This window comes from Artibeus jamaicensis, unplaced genomic scaffold (assembly GCF_021234435.1).
Source record: "Artibeus jamaicensis isolate MK-2021 breed Jamaican fruit bat unplaced genomic scaffold, CSHL_Jam_final contig_956, whole genome shotgun sequence".
NCBI lineage: Eukaryota > Metazoa > Chordata > Mammalia > Chiroptera > Phyllostomidae > Artibeus > Artibeus jamaicensis.
Genome location: NW_026522021.1, coordinates 2,122,010 through 2,147,369, shown reverse-complemented (window position 1 = coordinate 2,147,369; position 25,360 = coordinate 2,122,010). Strand labels below are relative to the sequence as shown.

Below are 25,360 nucleotides of genomic sequence, written 5' to 3'. Positions count from 1 at the left end.
AATATAGTAAGTCTCCCAAAACTGGTAGGCAGCTCAGAACTCAAGGTCTTCCCCCAATCTAACTATTCTACTTTCCTTACAATAATAAGTTGGCATGTATTTTCTTATGCACCACGTGATTTAAACATCAATAACCCTATGTTATTAGATGTGCTCATTTGAGACATAAAACAAAGAACCAGAATGGTTTCAGTGCCTTTCCTAAAGCCATACAGCTAGTAAATGATGAGCCAGATGTGAACCCAGATCTGCCCTTCACTATGTCCCTCTCTGGGGACTCAGGTGTCTTTGCCTTCCCACATTCCTACACTGTGCAGTTCTGCCAGAAGCAGTGATGTGCCACAGTGACATGAAGGAGGAGGGAGAGAAGCCAAGTTGAAGCATGTTATTAGAGACAAACCAAACCAATTAAGCCAGTAACCTATTTTATTAACACATAAACCATACAACTCTGACTTTAGCCAATTATTAATCTTGTAGTTAATGACCAATTTCAACAATTCTCTGGGGCCCTCTGAAAGGCTCTCCTTACTGCTCCCAGGGAGGAGGGGATAGAATGCAAACAGAGAACTACTCCTCAAAGAAGGTAAACTCCTCTGTGTCATCTCTATGCTCTAGCTCCACCCTCTGCCCTGCGTTTTTTCCAACATCTTCCATGAGTTGCTCAAGGTCTAGGCCACTGGATGTTTCATCATCAGAGGGGAAGCTTCCAGCGTCCTGTAGTTCCTGAGATCCAGGCTCTTCTTTCCCCATGGAAGGACAGGCCCCGTGATGGGTTGGTAGGATCAGGCCCTTTGGCACCATTCTAACCTCTTTTCCTTCAGACAAGCTGCTTGCTGACACCTTGCTTTGGGGAGCTTTAAATTTTTTCTTAGGACCTGAATGAAAAAGTGACAAAACTGAGAGTCTTATTTAGTCATCTGCCTTACCTTTTACAAATTAAACTTCTAAATTTCTATTCCCAAAATATCTCTGGAAAAGATTACCTTTGTCAATAGAAAGAAATGGGCTTTGTAGTCAGAAAGACCTGGATTCTAGCCATGGATTGACCATATACTAGACACATGAGTCCTGAGTAAATTTTAAAATCTTTGAGCTTCAGACTAAGGCCTTATTGTCCAAATGGCAAATATCCATTCACAGAGATACTGAAAAAATTAAAGAGAACTAGCATGGACGTACCTATCTAGCCAGTGCATGGCAATACTCAATAAATGTTAGTTCCTGTCTCCTTACTATTCTCGACCAAATCCACAACCATTATGTTTCTATAGTGTGTACTGCATCCTACAGCCCTTTTGACCTAATCTCTGTTCTTTTTAAAGTAATGAAAATATGGCAGAAAACTGTACTTGAACAATTAAAATAAAAAAATAATAATATTTTATTGATTTTGTTTAAAAAATAAAGTAACAAAAATCTGTAGAAAATTGTTTTAAAATTATTCAGGAGGAGAGATGCAGACATGAAGCCTATTTCCCCAAACTTTTTTCCAAGAACAGCCTTACCTGGCTCGTCAGGATCTGAATTCCCATGTACTTCTTTCCTTCCCCTTATGGGTACAGGGACAGCTGCAGGTTCATTTCCCAAAGATCTATTCATCCACTTCCTTTGCTGAGCCCCGTCTTGTCCATCCGCTGCGCCTGCATCACCCCAGCCCCCAAATGTGAAGAACATTTGTTTACTTATTTTTTGTTGCTTTTTTTAAGGTTCAGTTGTTGATAGTGTGAATTTGTTGCCATTTCATCTTTTTAAAAAAATATATTTTATTAATTATGCTATTACAGTTGTCCCATTTCCCCCTCTTTATTCCCCTCCACCCTGCACACCCCCTCCCACCTGCATTCCCCGCCTTTAGATCATGTCCATGGGTCATGCATGTAAGTTCTTTGCTTCTACATTCCCTATACTATTCTTGCCCTCCCCGTCTATATTCTACCTACCATCTATGCTACTTATTCTCTATACCTTTTCCTCCCTCTCCTCCTCCTACTCCCCTGTTGCTAACCCTTCATGTGATCTCCATTTCTGTGATTCTATTCCTGTTATAGTTGTTTGCTTAGTTTGTTTTTGTTTTTGATTCAGTTGTTAATAACTGTGAGTTTGTTGCCATTTTACTACTGGTATTTTTTATCTTCTTTTTCTTAGATAAGTCCCTTTAACATTTCACATAATAAGGGCTTGGTGATGATGAACTCCTTTAACTTGACCTTGCCTGGGAAGCACTTTATCTGCCCTTCCATTCTAAATGATAGCTTTCCTGGATAAGGTAATCTTGGATGTAGGTCCTTACCTTTCATGACTTGGAATACTTCTTTCCAGCCCCTTCTTGCCTGTAAGGTCTCTTTTGAGAAACCAGCTGACAGTCTTATGGGTACTCCTTTGTAGGTAACTGTCTCCTTTTTTCTTGCTGCTTCTAGGATTCTCTCCTTATCTTTAATCTTGGGTAATGTAATTATGATGTGTCTTGGTGTGTTCCTCCTTGGGTCCAACTTGTTTGGGACTCTCTGAGCTTCCTGGACTTCCTGGAATTCTATTATTTCCTTTACCAGATTGGGGAAGTCCTCCTTTATTATTTGTTCAAATAAGTTTTCCACTTGTTGCTCTTCCTCTTCTCCTTCTGGCACCCCTATGATTCAGATGTTGGAACATTTAAAGATGTCCTGGAGGTTCCTAAGCCTCTCCTCATTTTTTTGAATTCTTGTTTCTTCCTTCTGTTCTGGTTGAATGTTTGTTTATTTATTCCTTCTGGTCCACACTGTTGATTTGTATCCTGGTTTCCTTCCCATCACTATTGGTTCCCTGTACATTTTCCCTCATTTCACTTAGCATAGCCTTCATTTTTCCCTCTAATTTGTGACCATTTTCAAGCAATTCTGTGAGCATCCTGATTACCAATGTTTTGAACTGTGCATCTGATAGGTTGGCTATCTCTTCGTTGCTTAGTTGTATTTTTTCTGGAGCTTTGATCTGTTCTTTCATTTGGGCCATTTAGTAAGGGTGTTCATGCCTTGGGTGTTCATGCCTTAGGTGTTCACCAAAGCAGGGCAATCCACATTGGTGCATTGTGACTGTATGTGGCGGAGGGGTCCAAGAGGGAACTATGGTACTTGCTCCACTCTCTGCTGGTTTACAGTCACTTCCCCTGCTACCCACAATCATATTGGGTCCTTCTGATGCTGATTCCTGGGTGGGTGGGTTTGTACACGTTCTAGGACTCTGTTGGTCTCTCCAACAAACTCTCCTGTGAGTTGAGTTTCTCCTGCTGGGTCAACCCCTATAAGTGTTTTCAATCAGAGGTTTGAGGCTTTATTTCCCTGTGCTGGAACTCTGGATTGCACAGTCTGTCTTGCTCCCCAGTTGTGCCACCTAGTTTATCTGCATGCAAAGGTGGGACCACCCTGTCTGCCAGCCGCCACCTTGCTGGTCCACCAGCTGCCACCTCGGTGGTCCACCGGCCTGCCTTCCTTACCCTGGTCCTCCAGCCACTGCCTTGCCACGAGTCCTCTCTACTTGGCTGCTGTCTCTGCTCCTACCAGTTTCTTCTGATGAATGTTTCTTCTTTAACTCCTTGTTTGTCAGACTTCCGTACAGTTTGATTTTCTCAGTTCTAGTTTTTTGTTTTTAAATTTGTTGTTGTCCTTCTTTTGGTTGTGCAAGGAGGCACAGTGTGTCTACCTACGCCTCCATCTTGGCCAGAAGTCTGTTTACTTCTCTTTAAATAACAGCTTGTTAAGGGCCCGTGTAGTTCCCACATTTAAGTCTCTGCCCTGCATCTTCTGCTAATCTTAACTTAGTAAATTCTCTCAGTTTCTTTTTTTCCCAAATATTTCCCCCTTTTCTCCTTCACCCTCATCATCTTCTTTTGATGGTTCTCCTCATAGCCTGCCTTCTCCAAGAAGTCATCCTTCTTGGCTAAGAATTTAAAATATTCATTCCTAAGAATTTATAATTCAATATGCAGGAGGCTACAGCTCCTCCAATGACACTCATGAGTCCTACCTGTTTTCTCAGGTTCTGGGACTGAGATAGTCGGTAAGTTCCCAACTACCTGCAGACCCCCTACACTCTCTGTTTCTGCCCTGCCTGAACTGTAGTAGATGTCCCATTTCCAGTTGGCTTACTTACCTCTTGCCTTGGATTTTTTTGTCTGAGTTTTGGCTGGCTTGGGACTAGGCAAAGTTGGGTCCTAAGGATGAGACAGAAAAATAATAGAAATAAATTCACCTAATTGTGTTTTTAAGAGTGGGATATTGCCCTGGCTAGTGTAGCTCAGTGGATTGAGCACAGGCCTGCTAACCAGATGATCGCAGTTTGATTCCCAGTCAGGGCACGTGCCTGGGCTGCAGGCCAGTTCCCAGTGGGGAACGCATAGGAGGCAACCATACATTGTTGTTTCACTCCCTCTCTCCTTCCCTTCCCCTCTAAAGATAAATAAATAAAATCTTTCAAAAAAAAGAGTGGGATACTATATAAATGATGAGAAGATGAGCCACAAACAGAAAAAATTTTGCAAAAGGTATATCTGATAAAGGACTGTTATCTAAAATATAAACCCATAAAATACAACAATAAGAAAATAAACAACCCAATTAAAAATGGACCAAACACCTTAATGGAAACCTTACCAAGGAAGATACAAAGATATCAAATGAAAAGATATTAGACATATATCATCAGGTAAATGCAAATTAAAACAATCAGATAGTACTATACATCTATTACAATGTCCAAAACCCAAAACACATCATCCAGGATGTGTTAGCAAGGATGCTAGCAAGGATGTGAAGAAACAGGAACTCTCATTTGCTGCTGGTTGGAATGCAAAAATATATCAGCTTTTTTTGAAAGACATTTTGGTGGGTTTTTTTTTCACTTTGGTGTTTTCTTACAAAACTAAATATACTCTCACCATATGATCCAGCAATCAATCTCCTTGGTATTTACCCAAAGAAGCTGAAAACTTAACATGTACATGAATGTTTATACCAACTTTATTCATAATTGCCCAAACTTGGAAGCAACCAAAATATCCTTTAGTAGGTGCATGGATAAACTGTGATATATCCAAAAATGGAACATTATTCAGAAAAGAAAAGAAAAATGAACTATCAAGCCATGCAAAGACATGGAAGAACCTTAAATGCATTATACTAAGTGAAAGGCAGTCTGAAAAGGCTACATACTATACAATTCCAACTATATGACATTCTGAAGAAGGCAAAACTATGGAGACAATAAAAAGATCAGTGGTTGTCAAAGGTTGAGAGGTATCAGGGAGAGAGATGAATAGGTGGAGAACACAGGATTCTTAGGGCAGTGAAAATACTCTGTATGATACTATAATGATGGATACATGTCATTGGTACATCTGTCCAAACCTATAGAATGTGCAACACCAAGAGTGAATCATAATGTAACTTATGGACTTTGGGTGATTATGATGTGTCAGTGTAGGTTCATTGATTATAGCAAATGCACCACTCTGGTGGGGGATGTTGATAATAGGGGAAGATATGTATGTTTGGGTAAGGGGGTATATGGGAATTTTCTGTACCTTCCTCTCAGTTTTGCTGTGACCCTCGTACCACTCTAAAAATCTCTTTAAATATGAAAAGCAAATCTATATTTCATGTGCCTGAGAAGAGACTAAGGAAACAAGTGAATGAATATCCTAAGAGTCCACATAGTAGAAAAGGAGAGTGAGGAGAAGCAACCTGGTATTCTCTGAAATTGCTCCAGTAATAACCAAAGAAGTACAGTAGGAATTGAGATGATAATCAAGAAATAAGTTTCTAGCCCTGACCAGGTAGCTCAGTTGATTAGAGAGTTATCCCAATACACCAAGACTACAGGTTTGATCCCTGGTCAGGGTACATACAAGAATTAACCAATGAATGCATAAATAAGTGGAACAACAAATCGATGTTTCTCTCTTTCTCTCTCAAGTCAATCAATCAATACAAAATTTTTAAAAGAAGTAAGTTCCTAGAGATGTGATATATTAGAGAGACTAACCAAGGATAGAGGAGAGTTTCCTTTGCTTAAGACCTCTATGAGATAAGACCAGTCAGGACAGTTCTTTAGTAAATAATAAGCCCATGCCAACCAGATGCCCTGTAGAAATATACTAAAGGGAGTCCTAAAGATCAATCTTACTTTTTCTCCTTCCTTCTCCGAGTCTGAGTCTTCCTTTTTCTCCAAGGAGGAATCTGGGCCTTTACCCCCAGAGAGCATTAAGTCTAGAACAGGAATAGGAAGCAAAAGCTAAATCATTTATTCAATAAAATAGGTGATGAGTTAGTTAATAGAGCTGATCCCAATTAGTCTTCTAACCCCGCCCTTCGTGTCCAAGTAGTATTTTCTCTGTAAACATAACCCTAGGCCCTGGCTGGTGTAGCTGAGTGGATTGAGCACAGGCCTTCAAACCAAAAGGTCACTAGTTCAACTCCCAGCCAGGGCACATGCCTCAGTTGCAGGCCAGGTCCCCAATTGGGGGCGTGCAAGGAACAACCACATGTTGATGTTTCACTCCCTCTCTTTCTCCTTCCTTTCCCCTCTCTCTAAAAAATAAATAAATAAAACCTTTTGAAAAAGAAAAACACAACCCTAGATTATCATGGTTCAACCCTTTTCTAAGTCCTATCATTATTCAATGTGCACCCTTCCTCCCTGTCCCCCTTTTTTCCTCCATTCTCCACTCATCCATCCATCTATCTATCTATCCCTAACACTGAGTCAATAGTATTCATGGAAAGCCTACTATTATAAAATCAAGAACTAGGCTGACGACATTAGACATAAAATAAAGAAAAGTTTCAGTTGCTGGCCTAATGAAGGAATCCCTCCTCTTCCTCTTTAGTCCTCATCCTCCTACATATCCTACCTTTTCCTTCCCTACTATGGTCAGATCCATTGTATCTGCTCCAGAAACCAAACAGTGTAACCCGCTCCTGAGGGAACCAAAAAACAAAAGCATCATCTACTACTCTCCCAGTAACTATTGTTGCCCTCTGATTTCAAAACTTAGTTTTGAAATGTATTTCATATTGCATACCATTTTCACTTTAAATCTCACACTAGATTTATCTAGATTTTTTGGAGATTAACTATTATAATATTATAGTAAAATAATATATAATTATGTAATATATCCTACCTTTCCCAGTTTATAATTCAGTAAATAACCGGGAAAGGAAAATTCACTGTTTTTCAGACTTCAAGCCACCCCTAAAGGCAGAATGTGAGGGTAAAAACTGACTCTGCATAAAAGAGAAGTTAGGGTACATACATCTGAGGCTTAAAGTTAAAATAGAAATGGAGGATGCCCCTTACCACAAACTATGTCTGGACTGAGAAGAGATCCCATTTGTTCAATGGCAGGGAAAAGAAGGGATGAGTTAAGGAATCAAGGGAATTTGGCTTGGTAAAAAAAAAGACTGCATAGTTCTAAAACGAAGACTGTGTAATGGGGAAGGACAAACTGGATTTCTGCAGTAAACAATGTACGATTTGCTTTGGATCTCAAGTCCCAAAGGGGAGCTAATATGTGGTCTAAATACTCTCCCACCTGAATACTGATCTGTTCTGCCTCTTGAGCCATTATCATGGCTGCCCGCAGTTTCTGGCTACAGTCCTTGTTTCTGTACTTTTTCTGAAATGGAAGATTAGAGACATGATACATGTTACAGAAGTGACCCCACCATATTGCTGTTTACCCGACATTATCTTTAACTGCATTTACTTTTGGTTCCTGATATTGATATGATACTTTTATTAATCTTTTGGGTTCAGGGATGCAATTCCCTCTCAGCCCACAACAAAAACCCTTCTCCAATTCTTAGCAATATTTTCAATCAACAATTTGGTGTCCTCTTGAAAGTAAATTCCATGGAAATTTGAAAAGGCAAGATTAAAGGAATTCAGATGATTACACTTTCAAGCTTCTCACAAGTTTCTTTAGATCTAGCTGCTTAATACTCACTGCCTGATTTTCTAAGGCCCCTGAGTTGCTGGACCTCTGCTCATTTGTAAGGCTGGTCAAACCCAAAGTGGTTATAGGGAGGAACTATTATTTAGTTAATTTAGTGATTCTCAGCCAGGGAAAGTTTTGCCCCCAGGAGCCATTTGGCAATATCTAGAGACAACTTTTTGGTTGTCACAAACTAGGAGTTGCTACTGGTTAAGATGTCAGTAGAGCCCAGGAATGCTGCTAAACATCCTACACTGCACAAGACAGTCCTCCACAATAAGTAATTATCTAGCTCAAAATGTCAAGTGTCTAGACTGAGAACCCTGAATGAATCTATGCCCTCATTTCTGCCACACCTGCTTTGGCTAAACTGTAGGAAACCAGAGTCTTCTGGAAACCCTCCCCTCTGAAGGCAGGGAAGAACACTAAGAAAAATCATTATCCTACTGCAGTCCTGGTAGAGAAAAAGAGTCCCTCATGAATAACCTCGCCCTTGCACACTTGGTCAGATACTGAACTTTCTCCTGACACAGCTCTCCCTGGGAGAAAATCAGGTTTAATAAGGGGACTTAGTTTTCAAGTTCCCTGTATTACAATTGACCCCCAAGGTTGCTCACCACTCCAGTTAGCTCCAGAGACAGCTCCTGGAAGTTCTTTAGCATGTTGACTGGGATCCAAGCACGAGAGACTGTTTCTCCAAAAAATGTCACATGGTACTTAGACTGAAATAAAAAATGGTTATGGCCCTGGCTAGTGTGGCTCAGTGGATTGAGTGCTGTCCTGAGAACCAAAGGGTCACTAGTTCAATTCCCAGTCAGGGCTCATGCCTGGGTTGTGGGCCAGGTCCCTAGTAGGGGGCACACAAGAGGCAACCACATATTAATGTGTTTGCCTCTCTTTCTCCCTTCCTTCCCCTCTCTAAAATTAAATAAAATCTTTTTTATAAAAATGATTATGCTATGGCCTCTTGTCTTTCTCCTTGCTTTGGCCCTCTGGCCAGAAAAGGCAGGGAAAAAACTGAGGAGTCACAAGAAGGAGGTGGTGGGCCTCATCTGCTCCCTTAAACTTGACCCACCTGACCTACCTAATTTGTTGTTCTTCCATGCTGACCTCAGGAATCCTAAGCAAAGCATATTTAGGAAAACAATAAATGTCTTAATAAATATTTAATTATATACAAGCTTGTTTCTATATGTGAGTACATATTTCTGTATGTCACTCTAGCTAATTGTCTTGTTTCTGCTCATGTCCACTGGCTATGCCTATATTTCTAACTCTATACACTTGTTAGAATGAGTTTGGTCATTACTTTAGCCTGACCACCTACTTGAATCAGGAAAACTCACCGGCAGGGAATCAAGATGAGAAGCAAAAAGAAAATATTCCCCCAGGTCAGGATCACATTCTACCATGCCTGGCCACCTGGAGAAGAAAGATGGGTATAGGAGACAGAAGAGAAGGGGTTAGATGAACAGAACACAAACTCATCAATATACATGTACAGAAAGGGGCAATGTTTTGTAAACAAAGATAGAACCCCCTGTCAGTCCCTCCCAGTGTTCACTACTGAATGACTGAAGTGACTTCCATCAACGTACAAAGAAGTTTAGCATCTTTTTTGTAAAAGTATCTTATCCTTGGGCCTTCCAGCAACTCTGAGAACAGTCTTCTGACTAGGGACATCTCCAAAGATGAAATTACCCATCCTACCCTCCTTCTCTTTACTTTGTCCCTAATATCTCAGTGTTTTAAAAAAATGCTGTAGAGCTACCCTCCTCTTTCTACCCACTCAGGGTGGAATTATGAGATCCTTTTTTTCCAGGGAGATATCATCTCCACTGTGAAACTCTAAAAAACATGCTCTTTCAAAGCCTCCAAGCTTGATACTTTATCTTTTCCCCTACCCCATTCTCTATGTAAAACAGGTATCATTTCCATCGTAAATGCTTTCCATTTTCTTTCCTCTCTACTTGAATCTACCAGTCCCAAGTTCATGAAGGATGTTCTGAGTATGCCATGGTGCCCTACCAGGGGTAACCATATTGCTTGGCCCAGATGATAGATCCCGGGATGTAGGAGGCATAGGCCACTTCACTCTCACGCCCTACCCAGGTCTCCTCAGGGATATCACAGCGATTATACTCCAAGTCTGCCAAAAAAAAGGGAGGGGGAGAAGAAATGAAGGGAAGGAAACAGCCTAGATGATGGAAGGAGGCAGGACAAGAAGAAATTGATATAAGCAACAGGTGGGACCACCTGGGAGATGGGCAGGAAGAAGAACAAAGACCCATGGAGAACATGCCAGAAGTAAGAGTGCTGCCTCCTTATACTCTGAAGAAAGAGATTCCAGACTTCTCCTATATCCCACATTGTCCAACCCTGCTTCCATCTATGTAACATCATGATGATAATTTCCATGAGACTCTGTTTTCCCATCTGTAAAATAACTGGGCTGAACTAGGACATCATAATCTCTTTGAAGTAGTTTTAAACATTCTAGAATTCTAAGCCACTGAATTTCTCACCTGCTTTTCCCCATATATCCAAAATTCCTTCCTATCCACCAACCCATTACCAGTAATATAATCAGGATTGACAGGGTCAGACCAATGGTGCAAAGGATGGAATTTGCTCAGAACATATATTTAGATTCCATGACCCCCCCCCTATAATATAACTCTTCAAGTTGTCTACTTCTAGCCCATTATGCCAAATTCAATTTCATATGACAGGAAGATCCTTTTCTCCCATATGCGGCAAGGACCCCTGGAATTGAAACTACACCTACAACATAATTAATTTAAAGGATATGTTCAGGGAAAGAGTGAAACAATAAAACTTCCCCCCCAAAATTTCCACTCCACTCTACCTGTATTCTGGTCACAGGACCAAGTGTCTGGAAGGATGGAGGGGTCAATGTTCCCACGAAGCTGCCTCCATTTCTCACAGTTTGGGGAGGAACACTGGACCCAGACTAGACATTGACCTGTGACAGGAAAAATACTGAAATAAGAGACTCAAAAGTATGGTCTTTCTTCTTCAATCCAGCTGAAATCAAAATATTCCCCACCAGAATCACGTAGCTTTAGAGATCACCCAGTCCAATCCTTAACTTATAAATGGAACCAAGGCTGAGAGAAGATAATTGACTTGCTGAAGATCAGTCTAACTTTGTGGCAGAGCTGAACTTAAAACCAAGGACTCACATTTCAGTCTTTTACTATACCATGCTATCATTTCTCCTCCACCCTGGACAGAAAGGTGTTTCCTGTACTGACAGTTCTTAAAAAGGGTGGATTCCATCCTTCTGGCTAGTGCCTTGTTCTCTATTGGCATGTCAGCACTGAAAAGTTCTTTTGAAGAACTACCCAGCATCTTCTGTGTACAATATCCAGAGTTCCTATCTGAATCTCAACGGATTTACCTGTCACCAAATCACCAAGTTGCAGCCTTTGGGATCAATAGCCTTGAGTTCTCCCCTCTCCAAATGACTAGGTCTAAGTCCATCATTTCTCAATCAACTATTTACTTCAGGCCCTGCTGAAAAGCAAAACATTCCTTTTACCCATTACCTGCCAAACTCTCATCCTCACCTTTCTCTGTCCCCACATTTTCTAAATTGATCCACTGTCTCACATAGCCTTTCCTCTTTCCCTCCTAAATCCTTCCACTGTCTATGTGTTTGGGCGGGGGAGAAATTCCAGATAAGAGCAACAAAAGTCCACATATCTTCAACTTCTTATCTGGACCTCTATCTCCTTTTTGAAACCTGGTGATTAACTGACATTGCCTCTACCCAACCCTACCCCACTCACAGCCCTCTAAATAGAGTTGGTTCCTTCTCATACATCTCACGTCTCTCATGCCAGAAAATGGGTTCAGCATCATCCTTATTCCCTATTGCCACTTCCAGACCATTATCGTCCTTCTTCCTATAAAAACCCTTCCCCCCTTGAGGTCCATGCCATGGAACTACCCTGCCTTCCCATCTCCCTTGAAAAGATGCTGACATGTGGTTCAACCATGTCTTCTCCACCTGCTGCCCTCATTCCAGATGACACTATTTCCAGAAGAGTAATTCAAAAAAGCATGCCATTCTCTGAGTTCCTTGACCTTTCCCTAGATGCCACCTCAGTAACCCACTTTACTTCAGTAACCCACTCCTACCCTTGCATGCCCCACCCAGGCATCTGCAGGAACTACATACTCCCTTGAACCACTTACCCAAACACCCCTCTCTGATAAAAATTTCCCATCCTTGTTCAAAGACCCCTACAGCAACTTTTACTTTATATAGATCCCTGGCCCCTATCTTCCCCTCAATCCAGTAGCAACCTTTTTTCTTTATTCTGTACTTACTCAGATTTGACTCCTTAGACATCTACTCTACCTTTTCTGTGGCTATATTCACAAAGCTGAATGTTGCCTGAGAAAAATTACATAACTAGGCACATAGGTGTACTATATATTCACAATATGTTTCCCTAGTAAGTTCACTCTCCCACTGTCAAATTTTACCTTAAACGCCTAATAAGGAATACCCTCCATCCCATCAAAATCATCCCTTAGAAGAGCATATTATGGGTCACTTTCTCAATTACTTAGTTTTGAAAAACAAAGTACTAGTTGAGAATGATGTAGTATTCTAAAAAGACAGTTGCCAATGATATTTTTGGATGCTTGTAGAGATCACCTAACAAGACTAGAAAAAAAGAATGTGAGAAGGGGCTGGGTACCACAAAAGTGAACACAGGTCAATGAAATTAATGGTTGGTTTTCAAAATAATGAATATTCATGAGGAAATGAGCAAGGTAAAAAAATCCTAATAACATAGAAGTTGGCTTGGGATGAAATCTCCAATGACAATAACAAACAGTTCTTTTAAGTACCCTTTCAAACAATGCGGAAAGGAAGATGATGTGTTTGAACATTGTATTTGAGGCTCACAACATGGCTCTATGATAATGAAGACTGATATTATAGACACATAGGATCATGTCACTTGACCACTCATTCTTGAAATACTAGTTTCTTTGGATTCTGTGGTCACTCATTCTTCTGTTTCTCCTCCTTATCTTTCTGGCAGCTCCCTCCTCAGTCTCCTTTACTGGATTCTCCTTGTTCTCCACCCAATCCCTAAATGTTGAGCTTCCAAAGCTGATTGTGGATGTTTGCTCCCCATGTTACACTTTCTCCTGAGGCAACCTCTCCCATTTCCATAGTTTTGAAAAACATTTTCATTAACGACACAGAGATGTGTACTAACAGCCTCTGTTCTGAGCTCTTTGACAACTGTTTGGATGTCTCACAATGATCTCAAATCTGATGGGCCCAAACCCAAACGCTCAATCTTATCCCACAAATTTGCTCTTCCTCCACCTCTCCTCACTTCCTTTCATGCACTGCTCAAGCCAGAAATGAATCATCCTTGACATACTCTCTCCTCTGTCACATCCCCACCCCATATCCAAGTCATTACCAAGTTATGACAATGTTACCTCTAAAACATATTTTACAACCATCCACTTCTCTGTCTCCACGTTCATCATCCTAATCCAAGCCCCCAAAATATGTAATTCTAGCATTAACTTCTTAACTTGTCTACTCGTGTCCCCCCACCTCTCTACTTCATTCTCCAATTGGGTCCTTTTAAAACATTAATTTGATGATGTCACTCCCCTGGTTAAAACCCACCACTGAACTTCCCACTGAACTTTTGAAAAAACTGTCACTTTGTAACATGGTTTTTGATTTCATCACTACTTACCTCTTTACATTTATCCAGAGCCACTTTCCTTCCTTGCTTCCCTTGCTCTCTGAATTTCAATCACACCAGCTTTGAGTACCTGGAGTATGCCAAACTTCACCCTACCTAAAATTCTTTCTCCAACTCTTACCTTTCCTTCAGGTTTCAGTTTGAATGTCATTTCCTTACAAATACATTCCCTGACTGACCCAGTTTTAACTAGGTCTTCATTATTTCCTCTCATGACACTCCATTTTTTTCCTTCATAGTACTTAACACAAACTGATTGTATTTATCAGATACTCCCCTTTCAACATCCTACTCTAGGAAGACTCATCTCTTCTTGGCAACTGTAAGAAACAGAAAGAGTATTTCTTTTGTTTTTTGAAGATTTTTATTTATCTTTAGAGGGGAAGGAAAGGAGAGAGGGAGAGAAATATCAATGTATGGTTGCCTCTCATGCATCCCCTGCTGGGAACTGGCCTACAACCCAGGCATGTGCCCTGACTGGGAATCGAACTGCGATCATCTGGTTAGCAGGCCCATGCCCAATCCACTGAGCTACACCAGCCAGGGCTTAGAAAGAGTATTTCTTTTATAGCTAAAGGCTTACACATTCACTACAATGACAATCTGACTCATAAGCATTGTCTAAGGAGTCAACTTCCATCTTTCAGTCTAAAGTCCAATCCCTTCCCTAATACTGAGGGGTTTGGGAGATGGATCAATATCACCCAGTTCACCCAACTGCCCAGATTAGACTAACACTTACAATACTTTATATTACCATGTCATAGTAACATGAGAAGTGGTCTATTGTCCAGGACAACCTTGTTTGGTACCTGCATAGTCTTGCAGGAGTTTTCTTTCAAGTACGTACAAATCATATTATGCTTCTATAATTAAAATTATATACATACACACATACATGTTAGACACAAGCTGATTATTTATTCCATTGTTTCTTACACTTTGGGTTCTGTTTTGTGTGTGTGTGTGTGTGTGTGTGTGTGTGTGCAAGCCTGGTTTCCTCCAGATTGTTCATGCTACTTATTTTCAAAGTTTTAAACATATGTACTAATATATTATATGATCTATTTTACTTCTTATCCTTCAATGTCTCAATATTATCTGTCCAGTACACTAGAACAGTAAATTCTATAAATTCAGGGATTATCTATTTTGTTCACCACATTTCTAGCACCTAGCACATTGCCTGGCATATAATATAAGGCATTAATAACTATTGTTAAAAGAATAAATAAATATATATATCTCCTTATCTTCTCTACATCCAATCTCAAAATCTAAGTTATCTTTTCTAATTAAGAATAAATTCTCTGGTTCTTTGCTCATTCCCTTCAACTTCTTAAACTTTCTATAAACAATTTTCCCTGAGCACATAATTATGCTAATAATACACAGGTCGAGTCTATTTCTTTTAAAAGAAAGTTAAAAAAAAAAATTACCTCAACTCTACACTTACTTCCCCCCTTTATTTACCATTTTATCCCTCCTAGTTTTAAACATCTAAACTAGTTTAAAAAGTATTTACTCTTCAACCAACTATAACCTGCCATTTACCCTGACCAACCCATATGAGGGTTCTAATCAAGACCCTAATGACTTCCTATTTGTGATATCCCTTAAGCATTTTCAAATCTTTATCCTTTGATGTCTCTGTAGTAGCATCTGACAAGCCTAAATACTCCTTTTATATATATATATGATTTTTTAAACTCCCTTTCTTGAAATTCTATCCTCCCCTGGCATCTGTGATAACACTCTCCTAGTTTTCCTTCTACCTTTCTAATTTTCTCTTAGTTCTTAGTTTTTTCCCTGGGCAGCTCTTCCCCTGTTCAATCTTAAACATATGTTCCCCCAGCTTTTTTTATTGTGTTCTTCTCTTTTCTTTCCTCAACTTCTTGGAAAAACTTCACCCATTCCTACTGATGAAGATGATTTCCAAATTTCTATCTCCAACACAGACCTTTCTTGAGCTCTAAATCTCATCAAAGACTCCCTAACTTGTCCAAAGTCAAGATGGCTGAATTTACCATCTAAACTTACTCTTTCTTCTATATTCTCCATTTTTAAGATGTATTTATTTGTTTGTTTGTTTGTTTGTTTGTTTAGAGGGGGAAGGGAGGGAGAAAGAAAGGGAGAAAAACATAAATGTATGATAGAAACATCTATTGGTTTCCTTTTGCACACCCCAAGTGGGGACCTGGTCCACAACCCAGGCATGTACCCTGACCAAGAATCAAACTAGTGACCTGTTGGTCCTCCCAATGATGCCCAACCCATCGAGCCACACCAATCAGGGGTATATTCTCCATTTTAGATCATACCTTTTTTTTTAGCCACTCAGTCACTCATGGCAGAAAACAGGATGGTTCTAGAGGCTGAGACCCCCCTCTTCCTCAGCTCTCATAACTGGCTGCCACAGTATGTTGATCCTGCCTCCTAAAGATCTGAAATTTGGTTCTTCCTCTTCGATGCTATTGTCTACCTTTCTTGCTTGGATTACTATTTCTGTGAGTCTAACCTTTCTGAGAATCCATCTTCCATGCTACTGCCAAAGTGAGCTTTCTAAAATGCAAATCTTATCAAGTTTTCCCTACTTAATTTCAATGGTTCCTCTTTACCTGTAAAATAAAATCCAAATTCCTTAGCTTCACATGTAAGGCCCTTTATGATTTGGCCCTTGCATGCCTCTAGCCTCATCTTCCCCACCTGTACCACCTCCTACTCCACAGCATGCCCCAAAGCTACAAACATTAGCTCTCCTCCATAACTCTGACAATAATTATCACTCTGATCCATCCCCATTTCCACCTTGGTTCATCTGACTAAACTATATTTCAAGTTCTTGCTCAAGCAATATCTCTTCATAGAAACTTTTTCAGGTCTATTTCCAACTTGTAGCTTTCTTATCTGTCTTCTTTAGAAGCCTATCTTCCTTGTGGCAGGCTTATATTCATTTCTTCTGCACTTACCCAGCACCTCCTGGTATGTAGTGGGCACCCCAAAACTATGGATTATATGAATGAATAATTGTTTAAATTAAATATTTTTCTCTCTTTCTCAGCAGCATATCCTACAAGTATCTGTGAGAAATTGATTATAATATTTGCAGAATCCCCTCTAACATTCTAACCCTTGCCTCTCTCCTCCATCTTCAGTTTTCAAGCCCAAGTAGTTTTTTCAAACCATGGCTGAACTCACCAAAGCCACTTTCCTCTTTTTCCTGTTGGTCCCTGATATGAGAATAATCCTGAACCATTTTCTTTGGTTGGTCTTTCTGTCTGTGCTCATATCCACTTCGGGGTTTCTTCATTTTCTCATCTTCTGGGAAGATAAAACATTGTAGGGTAGGGAGATGAGGAAGAGATTCTTTGTACATAATAAAGCAGGAAGAAGGATGAAGGAAGAAGGATCATAACATGATAGTTTCATGACAGGTGGAAATTTTCAGCCTGCCCACTGTCCAATTCCCTTATTTCATGGATTAAGTACAATACTTGAGCCATATGTCAAATCTGACTATACTTACGAGCTTTCTTCTTTCTTTTGCTCAAGGAGAGTTTACTGAATTTCTTCTCAGAGGTTGCAGGATCTGGCTGGCCTGGCTTAGATGTCTTTGTCTTAAAAATTATTTCATCTTCCTGAGAAGCTGAAATCTCTAGAATATGAGGTATCATTACCCTCTCTCTGAAAACAAGATTTTTTAAATCAAAAAGTAAAAGAATCCAAGGATAAAAGTTAAGAGCATAGAAGAATCCTAGGCTCTCTAAAGCCTCTTGAGGTCATTTTATCTATCTACTTGCCTAGTTTTCCCAATTCGAACAGATATCTTTCCCAAGCTGAGAGAAATCTACAGAGATGTAAAAAATGACCAGATACATAGATAGGCCACCTTGTGATCAACTTGTCCCACAAGGATAAACTTACCTATCAGCATTATCATTATCAGTAGTAGAAGAAGCATTTCCTGGTTCATTGTCTAACTGGGTACATCTTATGGGCTGGACACAGGAAGTCTCTGCAAAATCAAGACTAGATTCTATTACCACCACCACCCCCACCCCACCAAAACCAAAATATTATAAGCAGAGAAGCAATTAAAGAAAATAACCACTCCACTGTTTCCAAAATGTAATGTCTTCTACCTGTCGCCTGGAAGAGTTTACTTTTGGAGTTTTGTCATATCATAAAATTGTAAATCTTTAAATTTTCAGGAAAAAATACAAATCTATGTCTTTCTGAATTTCCAGGTTGATCTGCTTCATTCCAGGATAACAAGGAAAAATTTTAATTTGCTTATTTTAACTTTTATTTTATGTACCATATTTTATATCATTTGTTCCTCAAACTTTCCTCTAGAAATTGAGGTACAGCTAAAAATAGCTGAAAGTGTCAGACTATTCTTCTTAGCCTCATGACCTTACACAGAGGGTCTTGGGGCCTATGCTATAGAGTGCTTTGTTCTAAATATTAAATCGTAACATATTTTGAAACAGTATAAGAAATAGAATAATTATAAAGGTAGATGGAAACTAAGTTCTTCAAACCTGGAAAAATAATTTATGTTTTCTAAATAGATTCTGAACATATAAAACTTAACTTAAATTACATTAAAAAATCTAAATGAGACCATATTTGCATTCTGAAGTCAATGTAATCTACTTTTCTAAAAGTCTGTACCCCCTATCTAAGGTGCTTTAGCTATAGTCCTATTTGATAGAATATGAAGTATATTATAACATTTCAAAGTCCTAACTATAAAGTCTTTTAAAATATTCCAAAGTCCTATCTAATATTTTCTTACTTAGAAAGATGGAGGGAAGGAGTGAAGCTGTCAACATACTCTACAATACACCTCAGGTAACAGTTTCTCTGCCTATCTGAAACTATTTTTCCCTCACCATAAGCCATACCCATGCATTGTTGGAAGGACTTTTGGAGCACAATCTGGACAATCTCCTCAAATTCTTCATTGGTAAGACTTGACTTTTTCTGCAGAGACAGGGGTAGGAAAGGAAAACTGTTTGTCTTTTCCCAGTTCTCCTCTCTGGCCAGTCAGAAAAGCCTTCTTTACATGAGGCAGTAAATTCACCAGGCTGAGAGCATGAAAACAATGATCATACATAAGGACTCTATAAACTCTATCCCAGATCTATTAGAAATAAAGGAATCAAAAAAAAAGAAAAAAGTTGACTAAATTTCTGTCCACCTCTATTTTTATCTCCATCCTACCTCAGGCCCTACCTACCTACCCATTATTTCCTGCTAAATGCTTTCATCAAAACATTTTTGACCTCTTTAAGAAAAGAAAATGGAAGTTCCAAAAAAAAAAAAAGAATAAAAAACAAACTACAAGATGAATTTCCCCAACATGAAAAGATTCTGTTTGTCCAAAGAAACTGTCCATCTACAGCCCAACAATATAACTGATACCTTTTCTTTCTTCTCTGCTTGCTTGTTGTCTCGAGCCTTCACTTTTTCCTCCTGGCCGCTGCTTGCACCATTCTCTGTGGCTGCTTTCTCCTCCTTCTTCTCTAACCTGGCCTTTAGAAGGTTTGGCCTGGCCTCTGCCTCTCGGGAACTGATCCCCAGAGTCTCCCCTTTGGGTGGGTTAGGGTTATAGGGCATCAGGCTATATAATTTTTGTGCAGGTGGGGCAAAGGGTTTTTTTGGTCCTTTCCCACATTCTGAAAGAAATTTGATCATCAAATGGAATTTATGAAATATAAAGCCTAACACAGAGACTGCCAAACACTGACCATTGACTGGCCATATCAGAATTATCTCGAGAGTTAAACAGATTCAGACTTCTAGGCCTCTCCTCACCCACCCTCATCTCCCCAGCCCAGAGATTTTGATGAAATATTTTGAAGTTAGGCCTGAGATCTGTAATTTTACAAAACTATCTAGATGATTCTGATGTATTTCCAGCTTAGAAACCACTGAGTACTTTAAAGGTGATAAATGTGATAAATATAAGTGCATGGGAAACTGAATTATTCAAACATGAAAAAATTTTAATTTATTTATTTTAACTTTGGACAAAATTTTATAGAAAATTAAGAGAAAATGAAAAAACTAATCAAAATCTACAAATGATACAAGGAAAATTGCAGTGATCCTTCCAGGTATAAGCAATATCTCTTTCTTCTATAACACTTGTACCTGGCTGGTGGCATTCACCCTATTCAGATTTATGTTATAGATATTACAATGTCTTTTCTCTTCCTACTAGTTCATACATACCTTGAACAAGACTGTTTCTAAGATATGTATTTCACTCAAAGTATCTAGAAACATAGTAACTTTAACAGAGTGAACACAAAATATATGTGAATTGAATTTCCCTTTGGTGAGAATCTGAACCCATTGGTCCAGATGATCAAGAGCTAAGACAGAAGGGAAAAATGAGAGAAAGGTATAAAGTAAACCTCCCTCACTTTTGACTCACCATCTTTACTCTGCAGTGTTGTCATCATTCAGCTCAGAAGCTACACTTGCTTTGTGCCTGTTAAGAAAAAAAAAAAAGAAAGAAAGAAATTGACTACTATGACTCTGATTGAACTTGATTTTAAAATCTCTTCTATCTTCTTGGGTTCAGGATTTCTTTAGGGGATAATTAGAGTTACTGTTTTAAAGATCAGCAATAGTCCTTAGTGTTTTAGGTGCTGAAGAGATAGCTATAAGACATCTGTGGCCCAGCAGAGTGCTGAGACAACTTGTGGGTGATGTTCTAGTAATTTATACATTTTTCCAATTTATACTTTCCACTATTGATATTATTTCTACTGAGCTTTTTGTTTTATCAGCCTAAACTTATAATTCTCTACCCAGTTTTCTTTATTTTTGTAACAGTTATAATTAAACATTGTAAATCTGGTAGGGTCTTTACAGGTCATAAAATGCCATCTCCCCTTTTTACAGATGATAAACACACGAAGAGACGTTAAGTGGCTTCCCCAAAACTTCACTGTTAATACATGGTTGAGCCAAGCTGAACCCAGGTCTTTGGTTTTCAAATCCTACTAATGCCACATCTATTCTTCTCTATGATCTTATTTCTGGCTGTTGGTTTTGAGTACTTTGAGGGCCCTAGACTTGAAACTCAATCTTCCAACTCTACCATCTCCCACCCACACTTACCCTCTTTAGGGACCCAAAAGCAGCATAAAATGGGTCTTTTGGTGCACATACAGTTCCCTGTAAAGGATCTGAAAATTTTAAGACCTTCAAATGTTCAAGCTATAGTAAACACTCAGTTGTTCAGAATGTAGAGTTTCTCTCCCTGGTTCCTAAGATCAATTCAGAAGGTTGAGGCTTGACTTAGTGTGGCTACAACATGGCTGAATGTAAAGTATTTTTTAATTATCTTTTAGTACTTTTCTGTTCCTTTTCTTAATTCTATAAATATGGATAATTGTGATGTACTGTTCTACAATAACTACTTTTCCTTCATATTAAGGGGCACATTTTCTCACTTTTTCCATCATAACTTATCACCACCAACACCAAAATTTACTTGCTTGAAGAAAAAAGGCAAATGGGAAATTGGGAAGAGAAACACTACAGCAAACTGGTTGGTGATAATCCTAAATAGAAGTTAAATTCCTGAATAAAATTGGCTGCAAAAGGAACATTAATTTCATTGCAAATGAAAAACATATATCTTCTCCCAGATTCCAGAATAAAAAAAAAATAATGAAGAGTCCCTATTTCTAAAAGTCCCTCTGAAGATTACCATTTTTGGAAGGTAATCTAAATTACAAAAAGAGCTATACTAAATTGGAAGTGAAAATTAGTGTATTTGAGTTCACAACATTTGATTTATAAAAATGTACATCTCTATAATATGCTTGTATATCCATAAGCCATCTCTGGAAGAACACAAGAAATGGACAAAAGTGCCACTAGAAAATGAAACTGTGTGGAAGGCAGCTTTTTACTGTACCCACTTGTGCATCTCTAGCATTTTGTAACATATACATATTATCTATCACTTTAAAGGTGATTTTTTTAAATTATAGATTCTTTAGCCCTGGCTGGTGTAGCTCAGTGGATTGAGCGCGGGCCTGCGAACCAGACAATCGTGGTTCGATTCCCAGTCAGGGCACATACCGGGGTTGCAGGCCAGTTCCCAGCAGGGGACACATGAAAGGCAACCATACATTGATGTTTCTCTCCCTCTCTCCTTCCCTTCCCCTCTAAAGATAAATAAAATCTTAAAAAAAATTATAAATTCTTTAAGTAAAATAGAGTACTTTGATCAACTTAAAAATGCAAAAATTTTGTGCTGGCTGGTGCGGCTCAGTGGATTGAATACTGGACTGTGAACCAAATAGTCACCGGTTCAATTTCCATTTAGGGCACATGCCTGGGTTGTGGATCAGGTCCCCAGTGTGGGACCTGCGAGAGGCAACCACACATTGATGTTTCTCTCCCACTCTTTCTCCTTCCCTTCCTCTCTCTCTAAAAATAAATAAGTAAATAAAATATTTTTTTATTTAAAAAAGTTTTAAAAAAGAAAAAATTTCTGAGTTATGTTCAAATCATTATCTAAGCTCATACTGACCTCTCTAGGCAAAAGTGTGTTACTAGAGCCACAACCAACTGGATAAAATTATGGATCATTACTGAGTTAATAAACTGTAATAAATCTATAAGCAGTAATGTATAATAGTTCCCTTTTAATCTAGAGTGGGAATGTGATAAAGTACTTTTCAAGAAAATCTCTAACCTGATCAATAGAGAAAGGAAAGACAGAAAGTCACTGACAACTCAAGTGTCTGCTTCTCTGTTCCAGACTAATTATTTTCTTCCACAATAACAAATACTGAAATCTAGTTCAGAGAAATATTTTAAAATAGTTAATAAATACACAAAATACTCCACCCTTCATTTGACCAACTACTAAATGACTGGGGACTCTAAACCCAGGAATAACAATTTTGGTTTTAATCTCTTTTCTTAGCTTGAATGCAAGAGAGGGGAAAAAATCCACTTAATTTTCATTTTTGAAAGTAAAAGAAAGTTCCATAACTCAGATGTTACTTATCCAACATAAAAAAGAAAGATAAATATGGAAGGAAAAAGAACTTAGGAACAATAAATACAGGGAACCAAGAGAAGGTGAACGAAGTGTTCCAAGAAATAAAAACATTTTTTTTTCATTTAAACACTAAAAATCAACACATTGGTTTTAAAATAAAATCACCTAGCTCAGCAGTTCTCAAAGTGTGATCCAAAGACTCCTGGGGGTCCCTTCCCCTTTCCAACTGCTTATCTGTGTTAGGCTAGATTTTCTCTGATACTTCGCCCAAAACAAGATATAAGCATACACATACCTTGGATTTATTGCAGGTTTGGCTCCATCCAAATCACCACAATAAAGTAAGTGGTAATCTTTTTGTTGGTGGAAGGTCTTGCCTTTAATTTGTTTAAAAAAAACAAGCAACACCTGTGAGGTGCAGTAAAGTGAAGTGCAATAAAATGACATATGCTTGTATCATAACAGATTGAATTCAGAAACAGATGAAAATCCAGCTGTCCTCTATTAAGTCAGACATGAAAGATATTGTAAAAACATAAAACACCATTCCTCATACTAACTTTCCTCTCATATAGGAAAATACATTTTTCATTAAAATGTATTTCATTTAAAGCCCTGGCTGGTGTAGCTCAGTGGATCGAGCGAGGGCCTGCAAACCAGAGTATCAGGGTTCGATTCCCAGTCAGGGCACATGCCTGGGATGCAGGCTAGTTCCCAGCAGGGGACACATGAGAGGCAATCATACATTGATATCTCCCTCCCTCTCTCCTTCCCTTCTCCTCTAAAGATAAATAAAATCTTTTTTTAAAATGTTATGTTAACATGTAATGGATTTATTGTTACTTTAATGTTAATGAATGTTTAAAATTTTCTCCATTCAATTTCTGCCTTTCAGTCAGAAATTAAACACTCGGTATAATTTCTAATATATTCATACCAAAAATATATAAATAGATATAAGCCAATCTCTGGAGTCCTTTAGAATTTTTAAGTGTATAACATGTTTGAGAACTAGTCTACCTAAATAACTTAATTCAGCCTTACCAATTTTTTAAAGATTTTATTTATTTATCTTTAGAAGGGGAAGGAGAGAGAGAGAAATATTAATGTATGGCTGCCTCTTGTCCACCCCCTGCTGGGAACTGGCCTGCAACCCAGGCATGTGCCCTGACGGGGAATCAAACCTCGATCCTTTGGTTTGCAGGCCCGCACTCAATCCACTGAGCTACAGTCAAGGCCTTATCAATATTTTACAAAAAGTGTTAATTCTCCCTCCTCCTCCCCCCATTTAGAATGTGTTCACAAATTTCTCCCTCCTAACTATCCAATTCTTCCCTGTTTATATTGTTCCTGGAATCCTTGGTCCAAGAGAATAAAAGTAAACTCTTTTAACGCAGACTCAGTGAGCCTCAAAAACCTGTATTTAAAGATTGCATTTAAGATCTCCTTTAAGCTGGAGTTGGATTTCCTTTTGGCTTTAATGTAGACCTCTTCTTATTTACATGCCTCGATCAGTTATAGTTGTTTCTCCCCCCCCCTCCCGCCCCTGCCCCGTGTTTAGGGAGGAATGATTCAAAACATTTAACAAGACAAAAGGGAAAAGATTCCAACTACCTACTGCCTATACCTACCTGACAAGACATTACTGTCATAACTACTGTATTTGAACTGAACCTTTTACAGCATCTTATAAATGGTGAACTAAAGCTTCTTGGTTTAGAGAGTGCAAGGAAGCACACAGATATAGCCACTTATCACAAAAATACACTCATTCGGGACTCTAATCTTGTTCTCGCTATCTTCTCTTGACATCTACTGCCAAAGACACTTTCATGTGGCCCCATTACGACCTTCAACTAGCCTTTTTGTGTTGTTTTCGCTTAAAAGAGCACATCATCAATTTCCAGATCCTCGCACCATTTTCCCTCTCACGGTTCCAAGGTTTGGAACAGTAAAAGGACTTAATTCGACCTTTAAAACACGAGGGAAGAATTTTTGGCGATCACCATTTTTCCTCAATCTTCCCTCCCCAAATCTCTACTAAGGACAATTAAGACCGGAGGTAGTACAGAGTCAAAAGTCCTTAACGCTCCTCAGAGTAAAACGGTGTCCTTCTAACATCTCTTCCCCATCAAGAACCCCACCGTGACAGAATTTCCCCTCAGCTGTCCTCCCACTGAGGGACCAGGATCCTCATTCTGGCTCAGACCGTCGTTGCCCACCAGTTTGAATGTATGGGGTTACTTTGCTTGTTGGTTGGAGATGAATCTGAGGTTAGAGGTTCTAAGAGACCGGAGTAATAATGATTGTCGCCATGAAGGGAAAATTTCTCAGAGGAAAGGTTCCGGGAATGGCCGCGCATAACGCCTTCATCTGAAACCGAAAAAGAACTAGCTACCTTCTGGAGCGAGGAGGACCTAAAGGCGAGGAGCAGCAAGAGCTACTGCAGCAATTCTGCAAGCCCCTCCAACCTCGACCGACTTTTCCCGCCACCAAGAAAAGGCGCGAGGCCACACAGAAGCTCCACAGTTCCCTCCAGCGGCGAACTCTGTGATGAGGCACATGCGC

At 39.2% G+C, this 25,360-nt stretch overlaps 1 protein-coding gene across 1 annotated transcript; it reads right to left on the bottom strand.

The window, feature by feature from the left end:
* Positions 1 to 366: 366 nt before the first annotated feature.
* On the bottom strand, positions 367 to 25,343 carry ZCWPW1 (zinc finger CW-type and PWWP domain containing 1). Its single transcript, XM_037134922.2, has 18 exons — positions 25,191 to 25,343; positions 23,088 to 23,169; positions 20,198 to 20,254; positions 19,180 to 19,433; positions 18,660 to 18,738; positions 17,674 to 17,764; positions 17,276 to 17,433; positions 16,948 to 17,070; positions 10,842 to 10,958; positions 10,001 to 10,121; positions 9,319 to 9,394; positions 8,590 to 8,694; positions 7,571 to 7,654; positions 6,887 to 6,953; positions 6,160 to 6,242; positions 4,129 to 4,189; positions 1,509 to 1,643; positions 367 to 878 (listed from the first exon to the last, which is right to left on the bottom strand). Exons 3-18 carry the CDS (start codon positions 20,223 to 20,225, stop codon positions 571 to 573), a joined length of 1,890 nt encoding a protein of 629 aa, XP_036990817.2. The 5' UTR covers positions 20,226 to 20,254; positions 23,088 to 23,169; positions 25,191 to 25,343; the 3' UTR covers positions 367 to 570.
* Positions 25,344 to 25,360: the final 17 nt, after the last annotated feature.

Bases quoted from the DNA above. Each gene is read 5' to 3' on its own strand.
- ZCWPW1 (XM_037134922.2), bottom strand. From the start codon at position 20,225: ATGATGACAACACTGCAGAGTAAAGATG. The intron at 6,954-7,570 runs GTGGGAGAGTAT...TGGTTCCCTCAG, and splicing joins CAGAACAGATCAGTATTCAG to GAGCGGGTTACACTGTTTGG. The intron at 6,243-6,886 runs GTAGGATATGTA...TTCCTGTTCTAG, and splicing joins CCATAGTAGGGAAGGAAAAG to ACTTAATGCTCTCTGGGGGT.